Source organism: Pan troglodytes, chromosome 11, assembly GCF_028858775.2.
Source record: "Pan troglodytes isolate AG18354 chromosome 11, NHGRI_mPanTro3-v2.0_pri, whole genome shotgun sequence".
Classification (NCBI taxonomy): Eukaryota; Metazoa; Chordata; class Mammalia; order Primates; family Hominidae; genus Pan; species Pan troglodytes.
Window position 1 is genome coordinate 25814980 of NC_072409.2, and position 15255 is coordinate 25830234.

At 41.3% G+C, this 15255-nt stretch overlaps 1 protein-coding gene across 2 annotated transcripts in view; it reads right to left on the bottom strand.

Moving 5' to 3' along the window:
- Window positions 1-2449: 2449 nt before the first annotated feature.
- KIAA1958 overlaps window positions 2450-15255 on the bottom strand; it is a 174988-nt gene continuing 162182 nt past the window's right edge. Inside the window, exon 4 of one of the 2 annotated variants that reach the window (XM_528391.8) lies at window positions 2450-8502. In XM_528391.8, coding sequence (XP_528391.2) covers window positions 7696-8502 — 807 coding nt within the window. In that variant the 3' untranslated portion in view covers window positions 2450-7695. The remainder of the gene's footprint in view (window positions 8503-15255) is intronic. The other variant, XM_003312215.6, reaches the window with a different exon arrangement.

Here is a 15255-nt window from a genome sequence, read left to right on the forward strand (position 1 = left end):
ATGGTTATCATAACTAAAAAATTATGTATCTTAACATATAAAATATGTATAAAATTCCAAAGTCACAACTTTTCCCCCTCACAATTCTCTATTGTTTCCTGGCATTTGGTGCTATAGAGCAGAAGTCTGAAGCCAGATGTTCTTTGGTTTTCTTACAGGCAATTTGTTACTTTTTTTTCTGTTTTTTTGAGATGGAGTCTCACTCTGTTGCCCAGGCTGGAGTGCAGTGGTGCGATCTCGGCTCACTGAAACCTCCGCCTCCTGGGTTCAAGCGATTCTCCCGCCTCAGCCTCCCGAGTAGCTGGAATTACAGGCATGTGCTACCATGCCCGGCTAATATTTGTATTTTTAGTAGAGACGGGGTTCACCATGTTGGCCAGGCTGGTCTTGAACTCCTGACCTCAGATGATCTGCCTGCCTCGGCATCCCAAAGTGCTTGGATTATAGGCGTGAGCCACCGCGCCTGGCCCATTGACTTTTTTATATGCCTCATTTTATTTTTTTCTCTATACTCATCCTTAAACGTGGTCCTTTCTTCCCAGACCCTGTTCATGTGAATGTTTGTTGAATCCCTTTTTCAGTTAAATCCCAGGTCAATGGTAAGGTGATGAACATATTTCCAAGTCCAATTTCTAGTTTACTTTTCTATTGAAGCAGCATCCTTTTCCTTCCTATTGCCTGATTTTGTGGGTCTCTGAACCCAACATCATACATAAAAAATCATAATATTTGCGTGTTCTGCTACTCAGGTATTTATTGTTTCTACCTTCACCTAAAGGGCTTTATTCTTGGGATGCCACCATAGGTCTAATAGTCCTTCTCTGCTTTCTGCTCCTGTTTTAGCTCTAAGATTTATGTGGGATTGAATGAAGAGGAAGTGGGTTGGGGAGAAAGAAGAGAGGGTGGATATGAACTTTTTCTCTTCCCGGTGTAATAAGCATCAGCTAGTATTTCTCTGGCTCAGGAGCTCTGACTCCGAGTAAGGTGACAGGCATGATTGGGGAAGAGGACAAGTACTAAATAGCTTTCATGTTTTTAATTTCACAGGGCCTGTTTCATGAAGTAAGCCAGGAATTGAGCTACTTGGAAACTTTTGCCCCAAGCTACCTCCATATGCCTCATAAATTACATCAATTCCTTCTAGATTCTAGAATTGAGATTTGGCCTTCTTCTGGGTTTTTCTGGGAAGGTACAAGAAGCTCACTAGGGTCTTCTGTGAGCCGGATGTCATTTTGCCAGATGCAGCTCTATTAATTTAAAAAAATCAAAATCTTCTCAGCTGTGATATGGAGGAGAGAGTTCTGGACTAACTCTCTAGTCCTGAATCTATTACTTATTGTTTGGCTGATCTTGGATGCTCCAGCCTTAAATTTCCTTATTGATAAAATGGGGGAATTTGACTAGATGATCTCAGAGTTTCATATAACCTATTGCTTTATAAGTCTCAAAAGAGAAAATAAATATGCCCCGATAAAGGAAAAAAGAACAGAAAACGAGTAAATAAGTATATTTTTCCACTTTGGGAGGCCGAGGCAGGTGGATTACTGAGGTCGGAGTTCGAGACCAGCCTGGCCAACATGATGAAACCCCATCTCCACTAAAAATACAAAAATTAGCCGAGCGTGATGGCACATGCTTGTAATCCCAGCTACTTGGGAGACTGAGGCAGGAGGATGGCTTGAACCCAGGAGGCAGAGATTGCACCACTGCACTCCAGCCTGGGCAACAGAGTGAGACTCCTGAGTCTCAAAAAAAAAAAAGGTATATTTTTCTATGACAGTGCTATAGCCTACAGATTATAAAAATCCTCTGACCAAAATTAAATGGCAAAAGTAAAAAACCTGAGCATGTAATTGTTGCGTAAGTTAGGAACTCCTTTACTTTTTAAGCAGTGAGTCCAATGTCAAAACAGGTGCAGCTTGTAAACTAACTTTTATTAGAATAAATTCACATGACCATCTGCCCTTTAAGGTAGATGACAGGTAATATAAATTACTTATTGGATAAAGACAGAAGGTTCCCAGTAGGCAGAAAATACTGGGGAACCGCCAGGCTTTCCAGGAACGATTAAGTTCCCAAGTGAGCTATCATTTAGTAAGAGAATACATGGAGGGGTGACACAGTATGGCTTGAGAGATGAAATATTTGCCAAACAAACCGAAACTGTGTTTAACTTTCTTAAAGTTAATGGACTTCCATGGCCTCCAGGAGGCAGTTTTGTCTCATGGACTGAGCACTAGATTTGGAGTCAGAAAACCTGCATTCTCCAACTTACAAACTTAAATTCTCCAACTTATCGGTGAGATTTTCAGAATTTTAACTCCTCTGAGCCTAGATTCTCAATAAGTAAAATGGAAATAATTAGACATACCTTGTAGAGCGGTTGTAAAGATTACATGAGAATGTATGGCAGCTGTGAGAAAGCACGTAACACAGTCTTAGTCAAATCTGAGCCTTCTAGAAATTTTTATTTGAAAAAATCAGTAGATGTAACAATAACCACAGTTAAATGAAAGTTAATCAAATCAGTTCTATTGACCACCAAGTATCTAGGAGCCCATTCTCACCTCAATGGGGGGAGGGAGAGTTATCTAATTGCTATTAATAGTAATGGAACTAAAATATATCTACATATTATCCAGTGATTTTTTTGGTCTTATTATGTATTTCCTGAAATAATTAACTTCCATATAAGTTGTTTTAGCTAAATAATAAAGCACTTTAATTGAGCGCAACAATCAGATTCTGGTCAACCACTGAACATGGAGAACTTCTGCAGATTTTCTGGACTGTAATGAACAAGAAATATTCAAAATCATAATAATAATGGGTAAACTTTGCCTGAAGCGTGGACAGCCTTCCTCAAATAAGTCTTGGGAAATTCTGTTATGTCAGAATACACATATCAGACGGAGGAACTTCCAGAGATGTTCATTTAGTTATCATACCCCAAGGCCTCCTCTTCTCTTACAACGGGAGGGCAGCGGTAGGTCACCACGAATCCCTTCCTCCTCCTGTTTTAATAAGGGTGATTCATTTATATGGGAAAATGCAACAAAGATTTTTACTGAGGAACACTGCCTACACGATGGAATGTTTTTCTTTTAACACAGAGTATTAAAAATTCACTCCAAAAACAAAAGCATTCAAAAATATATACAAGTTTGAAACTTTTAATACATACTTCTGTTCAGAGCTGTTACCAGCTTTTAACTATGTATGGGCCTTATCTGAGACTACATTGGAGATCATGCAGAGAAAATGAGGTAACTCTTCTTTGAGGTCTTCACTGTTTGTATTCATTGATGCTTAAAGGTAACCGTCTACTAGCTCAAAAGTTTTTAGCAATCTACATCTCATAAAAGCAACAAGGTGATGGATGTTTGATAAGGATAATATTTAGCATTCTGTTACTTTATTTAAGTGGTAATGGTGTGGACTGTGTTAGCCTAAACTGAGAAAAATGATCAATATTCTGCTGCTTCGAGATAGCAAAATAATTTTAGAAGTTGCGGAACTTGAAAATTAAAGAAAAGTCTTATTCCTAAAGAAGGCATCCCAATATAGTGAGAAGCACTAAATTAGGAGATTCACTATCTTCAGGAATTAGGAATTTTGTGTCCTAGCTCTGCCACTTCCTAATTAATATGAACTTGAGGAATTGCAGAAGTGTAACACGGTTCACCGTGAAGACGATCCATCCCACTGATAGCACTTTATAGCTAAGCAAAGTGATATCGGCATTTGCCCAAGTGAGGAGTGAAGTAGCTCTGAGTCCAGTTATCTTTCAAGTACAGCAAGATGCTTCCGTTTCTACAAGAGTATTACTTTGTCCAGATTCTCCTAATGACTATGTCTATGAAAATGCTGAGTGTGGCATATAATGTTTGATGCTTTTAATAAGCTTGAATTAAAATAAAAATCAAAGTAACGAAATTTCACATTTCTTCAAACACCATTTATCAGCCAGGGCAAATTAATGTAGCATCAAATCCAAGGAAAGCTGGAAAATGCCACATGACCAAGGAGACCCTTCTTTCACAGCTTTGGTTAGGTACTTCCATAAAATTCCTTTTTGCAAACACACTAAACAATGGAAAAACCTTCTCATAAAGCCCCATAAGGCTTTTCTGTTCTTCCTTCACTTGTTTTTGCTTATATCTGAGGTATCAGAGCTTGGTTGTGTTGGAGGTAGAATTCATGGGCGAAAATGTGTTAACTTGACCAGATTATCATGTTTGGTTTCTTCTTCAAGTTTAACAGTTTAAGGGAGACAGAATCTCCATAATGGAAGAAATAAGTGGTATAATGCAAATTAGTTAAATAATATTAATTATTACCAAAAGTTATAACTAAGCTGGCTAACATTTATTGCGTGCTTATGATGTGCCTGGTACCGCACTAAACTATATTCAATTGAATCACACCCTTTAAGGTGACATCCTAGCTTCTGTCTCAGAGTAAGCTTCCAACAGGGAGTCTGCTTAGATTCCGGGGGCCGGCGGTGGGGGGGATAGACAGAAAGTAGGGCTCCCTTTAGAGCAGATATGAAAGGTGCTGTGGACAACAGCTCACCCGAAGGACACTCTATGGGTCCTCTCATAACACCTGCAGTACCACCAGCCTTGACACAGAGCCCAGGGGCAACTTGTGCTTCAGTCAACTTGTGAATTCTTGATGTTTATTTCTACTTGGGAGCATAAAAAACCCAAAGGTAAGTGGAGAAAACGCTCTTTACCTCCCCACTTCTTTCTCTGGGGATTCTCCTTTCTCTTGCATTAGGCCAAGAGCAGAAAATCCTGCAGTCCCCAGAAGGTAAGGTTTAGAGCTGACTGGAAGCCAGAACAACTGCCTTAGAACACCAACGAGGACTGCTACTCTGGCCCCCTTAAGACCTCGGAGGACGGCTTTGGCCAAACACATGGACAGGTGCTTCGCCATTTTCTTTATTTTTTATTTTTTTTGAGATGGAGTCTAGCTTTGTTGCCCAGGCTGGAGTGCAGTGGCGTGGTCTCGGCTCACTGCAACCTCCGCCTCCCAGGTTCAAGCAATTCTCCTGCTTCAGACTCTCAAGTAGCTGGGATTACAGGCACCTGCCACCACGCCCGGCTAATTTTTGTATTTTTAGTAGAGATGGGGTTTCACCACGTTGGTCCTGATCTTGAACTCCTGACCTCAAGTGATCTGCCCACCTTGGCCTCCCAAAGTGCTGGGATTATAGGCGTGAGCCACGTGCCAGGCCGCTTTGCCATTTTAGCAGGCTTATCAGGCTTAACCACATATTGTGCGTGTGTGTGTGTGTGTCTGTGTAAACATTTATATATATGTGTGTGTGTGTGTGTATACACAGACACACACACATATACATAAATGCATAATAAAGTACCTAGTACAATGGGTGGCACACGCTGGCACTTCATGACTGTGTTTTCTTCCTCACTCTTGTTCCCCAAGGTGGCATGTCACAAACAGCTTTTAGGCTGCTCAGACACAGTTCTTTCATTCCATCAGATGCCACTGAAGATTCGCCCTCCTGATTATTAATTACAATAATTCACTTCAGAACCCAGGGATTTTATGGAACATCAACTAGGTGATAGGCAACACATTTGAGGCAGAGATGACTATTTAGCTGATGAAAAGCCACTATCAACAGAAAGATTACAACCTCTGGAGTAGTTATTGCTACCTTTGAAAAGGTCAAAATCTGAAAAGATCCCAGTGATTCCTAATGGCAATTTCTACTTGAATCTATTCAAATAAAAATGGAAGTTTTAATTAATTAGGCTACAGGCTTTGCCCAATAGTTCACATAGGTTGTATTTCAGTTTAAGTGCAGAACCAACAAAACAAAATATCCTTTGGGTGTTTAGCAAACTAAAGGAAATTGTACCTAATGTTTTGTGTACTTCTTTTAAATCAAAACCCTAAGATCACTACAGGAAACCACACCAGAACGTTATGTGATATCAAGTCATACACTGATGATTAAATATTATCTGTTATTTATATACAGATGGAGAAATGCCGAAACTAATCTCTATTCAGGAAAGGTCAACTAGTAAACAAACTTATAAATGCACAGTGACTAAAAAGGGAATAACATTAAATCTTAAGGCAGCATTGGTTGAGTCTTCTCTGGTAAAGGAAGTATTACATATTTCAATGACTAGTGTATGATTTTTTAAGAAAGCAATTAATTAAAATAAATACTAATGTTTTTAAAAAGAAAGAGGACTGATTTTAAGACTTCTACAAAATGAATTTGTATTAGTTTTAATTTGGGATTAGAAAGCATATTAGGAGCATAATGGAATAAAGTTACACGAGATTTTCCTCAAATACAAAGTCAAGGTCCCTAGAAATTATTGTTACTCTTAATGAGCACTCTTTGAGCTCCTTTTTCACTTGTTGTTGCACTCAGAGTAGTTATTAGAAAATTCTGCTGATTTTTAAATAATGGGGTCAGGTTGCATTTTACCTGAGTGAAATGGTTTCAAACTGCATTACCTACCATTATGCGCTAATTTTATAACTACATCCTTAATGCTGAGTTTGCTTACCTGGTGGGGTGCCTAAATCATAGTGTCCCAAGTATTGGTGCCATCCTAAAATGATGACATCTAATTGTGGCTAAAAGTCATACATTGACAAAAATATTCCAAAGCTCTTTAATAAAGAAAGTTTGGGGATCTGTGTTTTTTGCAGCTTGTTTGGTTAGCTTTTCTTGGCTAAGACTAAAAATTACCTTTAGTTGTTTTATAGATCCAGTGGTATATGCTGACAGAATAATGGGATGACACGAAGAACAGACAGAAACCTCAAAAAATGTTCCAATCAAAGGAGCTCTCACATGGTGCTGAGAAATAAAACATAGGCACTTCTGCTTCAGGAGGTTTTCACATTTTGATCACAGATTGGCTTTTCCAAGCCATTTTCCTTCACTACTAGAAATTCCCTCACGGTACAAACTGTCTAGTTCACTAGAAGCCTTGTTCTCACAGACACCCTTCTGGTGCGTGAATCTTTTATCATAAAATTCTCTCCATTGACAGCCAAGATGGGGTTCCTCCCGCTGCTGGGAGCCGTGGGAGCAGCCCGAGTCCTTGTCAGATGACCGAGTGTCGCTTGAGGATACTCCCTGACACAAGGCTGCCTGCCCTCCAGAACCACCTTATCCACCAACAAAAAACAAAGGCGCATCAAGCGCAATCTGTCTCCTGGAAATAGGGAACGTGTCTGCCTCTCTCTAGTTTCTAATTGTGAGTTTAATTCAACAAAGTGTACAGTCTTCCTAACGTTCTAAAGCTACTGCGCTACTGGGATTTTTTTTTAAATGACTACTTAACAGTTTCCTTTTTTGTTTGTTTGTTTGTTTTGAGAAAACCTGTGCTAGAAAGGCACTAGAGAAAATGAATTTCCTCACTCTTGTATGTAACAATTACACATTGTGTTAGATTCTAAAAGCTAACAAAGTTGACGCACATTTGGATAAACCATCTGAATGATTTAGACTCATCTAGTTTCATTTTAAAAAGCAAACCCCAAGTCAAAGGGAGGGCAGGCCACACCAGGGGAGAGCCGCCAGACCAGGAGGTCACACCTGGTCAGCCTCTGCCTCCAAGGAGCTCCAGCTGCTCCAACCCTGGCCGGCCCGAGCAGGTGACAGGGCAGTGGCCGGGCCCCAGTGGGGGCTCACTGGCAGCAGCTGTGGGAGCCAAGCCTCCGGGAGACCTGAGTGAACGAGACAAAGGTGAAGTTCTCACAGTTTTCCAGCTTGACCTTCTTGGCTAAGTTTGGGACAATTCCCCGAAGAGAGCGCAGCCCCATCCTCTGCTCCTCATACCACACGCTGCCCATGTCTGTGGCCTCCTTCCTGGCAGTCAGGTAGAAGGGGGACTTGGCCTCCATTTGGGTGGGCGGCCGGTGGATGTACATGTACTTGTAGAGGAGGCAGTAAGGGCACTGTTTGTGTCCCCGGGAATGCTCATGGTAGATCTTCCCGTGACACACTCTGGTGGAGCCGCTCCGACTCTCCCGCTTGACGCTGTCCGTCCGGGCAAAGTAGGGCTGGTTTTGGGGGTCTTTGAGCAGCTCGATGTCACCGTACATCAGATCCGCATGCTCCTGCAGCGTCCGCATGTTCAGGTACTGGCTGTTGTACTTGACCACAGTGGACAGGAGAGTGATAGGGCTGTCATCCCCCAGACACCCTGCCTGCCACATCTCCTCCTCGTCAGAAAGGGAGAAGTAGACGATGTTGCGAGAACGCGCGCCCGACATGCCTGCCTTACTCAGCACCCACAGCTTCTCCTTGAGTTTCTTGGTGGAGGAGCTGAAGGTGCTGCTGGTGATGGAAAAGCCGACACCTGCATTCTTCAGGATGCGGTCCAGGCCTCGGCGAATAGCATGGAGCGAGGTGGCCAGGAAGTCCGAGCCGTCGCTCTTCTTGACGGTGACATAAAAGTTCTCGAGCAGCTCGTTCAACTTCACTGCAGGGATCTCAAATGAGACAAACACGGAGGTTACACACTTGACACTCACACAGCCAGACCCCTCCTTCCTTCTAATCCTCACCAGGGGCTGTGTTGAGGACATTCTGTGACCCCTTAGCAGGACATAACGGAAAGAACAGTGAATTTCAAACTGGAAGATCTAGGTTCCATACTTGGCTCCACCTAATCTCTTTAAACCTCAGTATTTCTTTTTTCTTTTTCTTTTCTTTCTGTCTTTTTTTTTTTTTTTTGAGTCAGAGTCTTGCTCTGTCGCCCAGGCTGGAGTGCAGTGGCGTGATCTCGGCTCACTGCAAGCTCCGCCTCCCGGGTTCACGCCATTCTCCTGCCTCAGCCTTCCGAGTAGCTGGGACTATAGGCTCCCGCCACCACGCCCGGCTAATTTTTTGTATTTTTTGTAGAGATGGGGTTTCACAGTGTTAGCCAGGATGGTCTCGATCTAATTTTTTGTATTTTTTGTAGAGATGGGGTTTCACAGTGTTAGCCAGGATGGTCTCGATCTCCTGACCTCGTGATCTGCCCACCTTGGCCTCCCAAAGTGCTGGGATTACAGGCGTCAGCCACCACGCCTGGTCTAAACCTCAGTATTTCAATCTGCAAAACAGAACTCATAATCAATACCCTCTCCAAGGCTGTAATGCTTAAAGCAGAGGACCGTGAAAGGGTGTGTAAATAGTAGTGAACACCCCCCCCATACACATATATACATGTGTGTCTGCAAATACATCTATATATACACACTTATTATTATTGGTTGTTTGTAACTTTCACTATTCCTCTTGGAAGGCCCTTGGTTTTCTTTGTTTGCAAATCATTTGCTTCCCTCTCCTTTAATAAAATTCAACCAAACTCTCTGAAAAATTCCTGAATTAAACAAACTCTGAATAACTTCATCATTGATTTCCTTGATATCTGCACAGAACATTTGGTTACTAGACATAGTGCTGTAGGGAAAGACATCTGATATGTCCATTTTGCACAGCAAGTTAATGCTCCTTGATTTTTCCGTTGAATTTATCTGAATAGGTCCTGAAATAGCTGTGGTTTAATGAGCCACAGGTTTTCAATATTAGTTGTTTGTTTAAAAGATATGAAAAAGCTGGGCATGGTGGCTCACGCCTGTAATCCCAACACTTAGAGAGGCCAAGGTGGGCAGATCACCTGAAGTCAGGAGTTCAAGACCAGCCTGGCCAACATGGTGAAACCCCCATCTCTACTAAAAGTATAAAATTAGCTGGGCATGGTTGTGTGTGCCTGTAGTCCCAGCTACTTGGGAGACTGAGGCAGGAGAATTGCTTAAATCGGGAAGGTGGAGGTCACAGTGAGCCGAGATTGCGCCACTGCACTCCAGCCTGGGTGACAAGAGTGAAACTCTGTCTCAAAAAAAAAAAAAAAAGGAAGAAAAAGAAAAAGTTAATGACTGTCTTGACAGAATGAGCTCCTTATTTAGAGAGAGGTGGAAGAGAAGGAAGAGCTTGGTTATTAAGAAAGCTTTATCTCCAAGATGGAACTATGAAGGGCAAACCAGCCCTTGCTCATGGTCTATTCAAGCTGAATACATATTCTAGGACAATTAGAAAGTCCCAATAAAATTTTTTTTTTATCAAGTAGACACTGGACAGGTAACATTCATTCTTCTAATAGCCCTTAATTAAGGCAAAAATAAAAGCTGAACTATAGATTAAAAATTAACCGAACTGAAAACATTATATATCAAAATGTATGAGATATTGCTAAATATACATAATAAATATACATCATAGTTTTGAATGACATTGTTAGAAAACTTTATTGAGAATAAGCAAACTGATTATTCAACTCAAAAAGCTAGAAAAAGTAAACTAAACTCAAAATCGTAGAGTGGGGTTGGGCATGGTGGCTCATGCCTGTAATCTCAGCACTTTGGGAGGCTGAGGCAGGAGGATCACTTGAGGTCAGTTTAAGACCAGCCTGGCCAACATGGCGAAACCCCTTCTCTACTAAAAAAAATACAAAAATTAGGCGGGCATAGTGGTGTGCACCTGTAGTCCAGTCCCAGCTACTTGGGAGGCTGAGGCAGGAGAATCGCTTGAGGCAGAGATTGGAGTGAGCTGAGATCATGCCACTGCACTCCAGCCTGGGCAACAGAGCAAGACTCTATCTCAAAAAAAAAAAGGGAGAGCGAATCAATAAAAATAAAAAATTAATGGACTAGAAAAGAAATAAATTGGGATAGATAAAAATGTAATCTTTGAAAAGACCTATAAAGTTGACAAAATTCTAGCAGGTCTGACTTTATAAAGAGAGTGAGAAAGGAGGAAAGGAAGTGTGTATACACCTAAATCATATTAGGAATAAGAAAGACTATATAGAAAATGAAGAGAGTAAAGAATATGAAAGAACATCACATACTTTATACATATTAATATGAAAATCTAGATAACCTGAACAATTGTCTAGCAAAATATAATTACTAAAATGGGTTCAATAAAAGGTAAAGGATCTCAATAGCCCCAAAGAGTGTGAAATGATTGTCAAAGATGTATATTGTTCCTAAAGGGATGCCTTTATGGAATCAGTTCAGCTTTTCTTTTTCATTTAAATAGTTTCAGAGCATAGAAAAAGACAGAAAGGCTCTTCATTTTTTTCTAGCCCAAATCTGACCAATATTACCTTAAAACCCAAAGTATATAAATATAAACTCCCCGAAGTAAAATACAAGCAATTTTCATTTTGCATGTTATTAGGTTAAATAGAATGTATGCACATTAGTACCACCCACAGCGAGGGCATGGCTCTGAGACACACAGATTCCAGTTCATATGGTACCTCTCAAAACAACGACTGCCTGTGTAACCAGCTATCCCAGCCTTGAAATGCTTTTTTTTTTTTTTTTGAGACAGAGTCTCACTCTGTTGCTCAGGCTGGAGTGCAGAGGCATGATCTCAGCTCACTGCAGCCTCAACTCCTGGGTTCAAGTGATTCTCCTGCCTCAGCCTCCCGAGTAGCTGAGACTACAGGTGTGTGCCACCACACCTGGCTAATTTTTGTATTTTTTAGTAGAAACGGGGTTTCACCATGTTGGCCAGGTTGGTCTCAAACTCTTGACCTCAAGCGATCCGCCCGCCTAGGCCTCCCAAAGTGCTGGGATTATAGGCTTGAGCCACTGGACCCAGCTAAAATGCATTGTAAAGTTTTGTTTTTCTTTTCCTCTTAGCCTCAGAATGTAGCCTTGAAATGTACCTTAAAACCCTTTGTTTCCCTCCTTTCCCACCAGACACTCCCTTACACCATGCACATTTATTTAATTATGTACTTATTCAACTTACACCAGGCACACTTATCTAACTATGTGCTTTCTTAGAAGTTCCAGGGCTAATGTGGAGAGAAACCAGGCCTGGAGATCCAGTTTCCAAATTCCAGAGATTACCTCAAGGCCGTTTGTCAACAACCCAGCTATTACTGAGATGAGGCCACCATGCTCCAGGTGGACCACGACTCAAGATAGCCACTGAAACAAGACACAGAGACCTTGTGCCCAGCAACACTCCCGCATGCCTCCCATTCCAAGTTCCCTTTTTAAGCTCCTCTCTCCAGCCAAAGTTGAAAATGGTTTCTTTAAGGCACTAGCCTTGGCTATTTACCCACTGCTAGCTCTGGAAGAAAGTCACTTTCCTTTCACTGCATCTCACCTTTGTTACTGGCTTTGCAAGTGGTGAGCAGCGGCACCTGTGTTTGGTTATGCCTGTATTATCAAGTTAAATTTAGGATTGCAGTACAGCGATGCTGCATCAAAACAAGGGGGGATTATTGTAGAATGTAAAAATGATTCAATCTCTTTTTTTGTTTTATAGAGGAGTGCCATGAGTTTTTGTTGGATGAATGGATTAATGACAATACAGTCAATGCATTATGGGAAGACACAGAGAGGCATCGAACCTATCCTGTGGGCATCATGGGAAGTGTTTGACTCCTGAAGTGAACACAAAATGACTCCATCTTCATAAATATTTTAATATAATTGACATTCACACATTAAAGCAAAAATATGAACTTATACATACTTGAAAAGTATTTGAAAAAATGTGACATCCATTACAAATTTTTAAAAATTCAAATTCAAACTTAGATAGGAAGAAAAAGATCCTCTTACTACGATGAAGTGTAATTTACAGGCAAGAGCTAGAAAAACTGTACCCACAATGAAAACATTCGAATCTTTCTTATAAAGTCAGGAACAGGAAGAGCTTACTGAATATCACTGTTATTATATAATACTGTTCTGGAGGTTCTCACCAACCAGATAAGACAAGAAAAAGAATTTATATATACACACACATCCATATGCATGTATATGGGAAAGGAAAAAGACAAAATATAATTGCTTTCTGATAATCTGGTTGTTGGTCTAGGAAACCCCAAGAGATTCAGCTGAAAAGCTATCAGCGTAGGTTAGTTGTATGCAAACTATAAGAAAAACAGCTTTCTTATATACCAGCGATAACCAGTTAAAATAACTTGCCAGTAACCATTGCACTAAAACAAAGCTGGCTTTGGATTTTTTTTTTTTTTTTGGATTTTTATGTTGTCACTTGCAACTCCCTACTTGCAGGTGGTAAGCTCTCTTTATAGTAGTCGAGACTCCTTTGGTTCCAAGAGACAAACCAAACTTGAAGCTGAGGCAGAGAGGGATATCAGAAGGAGCGGACTCCAAGGCCATCAGGATTCTCATCTTTCGCCTCTGCTTCTTTGTGCGGAGTGCTTTTTTCACATAGCTGCAAGCACAGCCACCTAGCACTCCCCCAAATTTACATCTTAAAGCTTCAGGCTTAGCAAGAGACCAACTCTCATTTTCAGGAGAAAAACACCAAAAAGAAGGATTCTGATTGGCCCTAATTCAAACAACTTGCCAAAAGATAGTCCATTCTATCCAATCTCCTAATGTGATGGTTTCTGCAATAACCATGTGGATTACAAGAGAGGAACGGTTCCTGAGTAAGGGGTGCTGAGTAGAAAATCTTATTTTTTATGTTAGTGCTTTCAACAAAAACCAAAAAGCCAAACTTTGATAGTTTCCTGTGCCCTTGAGATAAATTCCAAACTGTTTACTTTGTGTGCAAGTCTTCACAATCTGCTTCTGACAGTATAAGAAGACAGCTACGATTCCCCTCCCTGTACACACACCCTTTGGCAATGAGACTTTGCTGCTTCTCCGATCAAGTAGAATCCATTTTCCCACCCCTTGAATCTGGGCTAGCCACGTGACTTATTTTAACCAGAAGTGACAATGCGTGAATTCCAAGCCTTCAAGGAATGTGTGAATTCCCAGGCTTCAAGGGGTTCTGCTTTTGCTGCTTTTGTCTTTTTTAAGACAGAGTCTCACTCTGTCGCCCAGGCTGGAGTGCAGTGGCATGATCATGGCTCACTGCAGCATCCACCTCCCGGGTTCAAGCGATTCTCTTGCCTCAACCTCCTGAGTAGCTGGGATTACAGATGCATACCACCATGCCCAGCTAATTGTTATATTTTTAGTAGAGACGGGGTTTCACCATGTTGGCCAGGCTGGTCTTAACTCCTGACCTCAAGTGACCCGCCCGCCTTGGCCTCCCAAAGTGTTGGAATTACAGGTGTGACCGCACGTGGCCTGCTTCTGTCTTGTAGGTTCTCACTGGCTCAGTTAGACTGTGGGAATATGGGGACAAGTTGTTTCCCATTTAACATCCAAATGACTGCACCCATATGAGTACCCCAAGTGAGACTAGTAGGGGAGGTACTCAGCTGAGCTCAGTACAAAATGCTAACTCACTCATCAAATCATGAACAAATAAAATGGCTGTTGCTTTAGGTCCCTATATTTTTGAGTGGTTTGTTATGGAGCCGTAGATGACCAGTACACACCCTATTTCTGTAACCTGACCTTTTGGTTCCCTTTGTACTCTATTTTCCAGCTTCATCGAACTTCTTGCCATAACTAGAAACCATAAGACCTTTTCATGCTACTTCCTCTGCCAAGAATGCTTTTTTCTACTAACCTTCTCTATTTGGAAAATCTCTATTCATTCTTCCAGAATTAGCTCAAATTTTACTTTCTACATCACCTAAGCAAAGTTATTCTCTCATATGGGATCCCATGGCACTTAATTTAAATTTTTATTATGGTCCTTTCCATGTTGTACATTCTCTTACCTAGTTTATGTCTACCTCTTGAAGTGGACTGAAAGCTCCCTGAAGACAAGAACTACATTTCATTTATGACTGGGTCTTTAACACATACCAGAAGTCCCGAAATACATGATTGGCACTATGTAACCATGGGTTAGGTGGGGCACAGTGGCTCATGCCTGTAATCCCAGGACTTTGGGAGACTAAGGTGGGGGGATTGCTTGAGTTGAGTTTGAGACCAGCCTGGGCAACATGGTGAAACCTCATCTCTCCAAAAATTACAAAAATTAGCCAGGCATGGTGGTGTACATCTGTAGTCCTAGCTACTCTCAGAAGGCTGAGGAGGGTGGATCACTTGAACCCCGGAGGTAGAGGTTGCAGTAAGCCAAGATCACACCACTGCACTCCTGCCTGGGTGACAGAGTAAGACCGTCTCAAAAGACAAAAACAAAAACAAAAAAAAAATGGGTTAAACCAACGAATTAACCTAGTGCCAGGCGAACCAAGCTGACTTAAGATACAGAACGTTTTTCTTAATTTCCACAGAACATTACAAGTTTCAAAGTAAAATCACAGCCAAAGCAATTCCTCGAGAAATGTC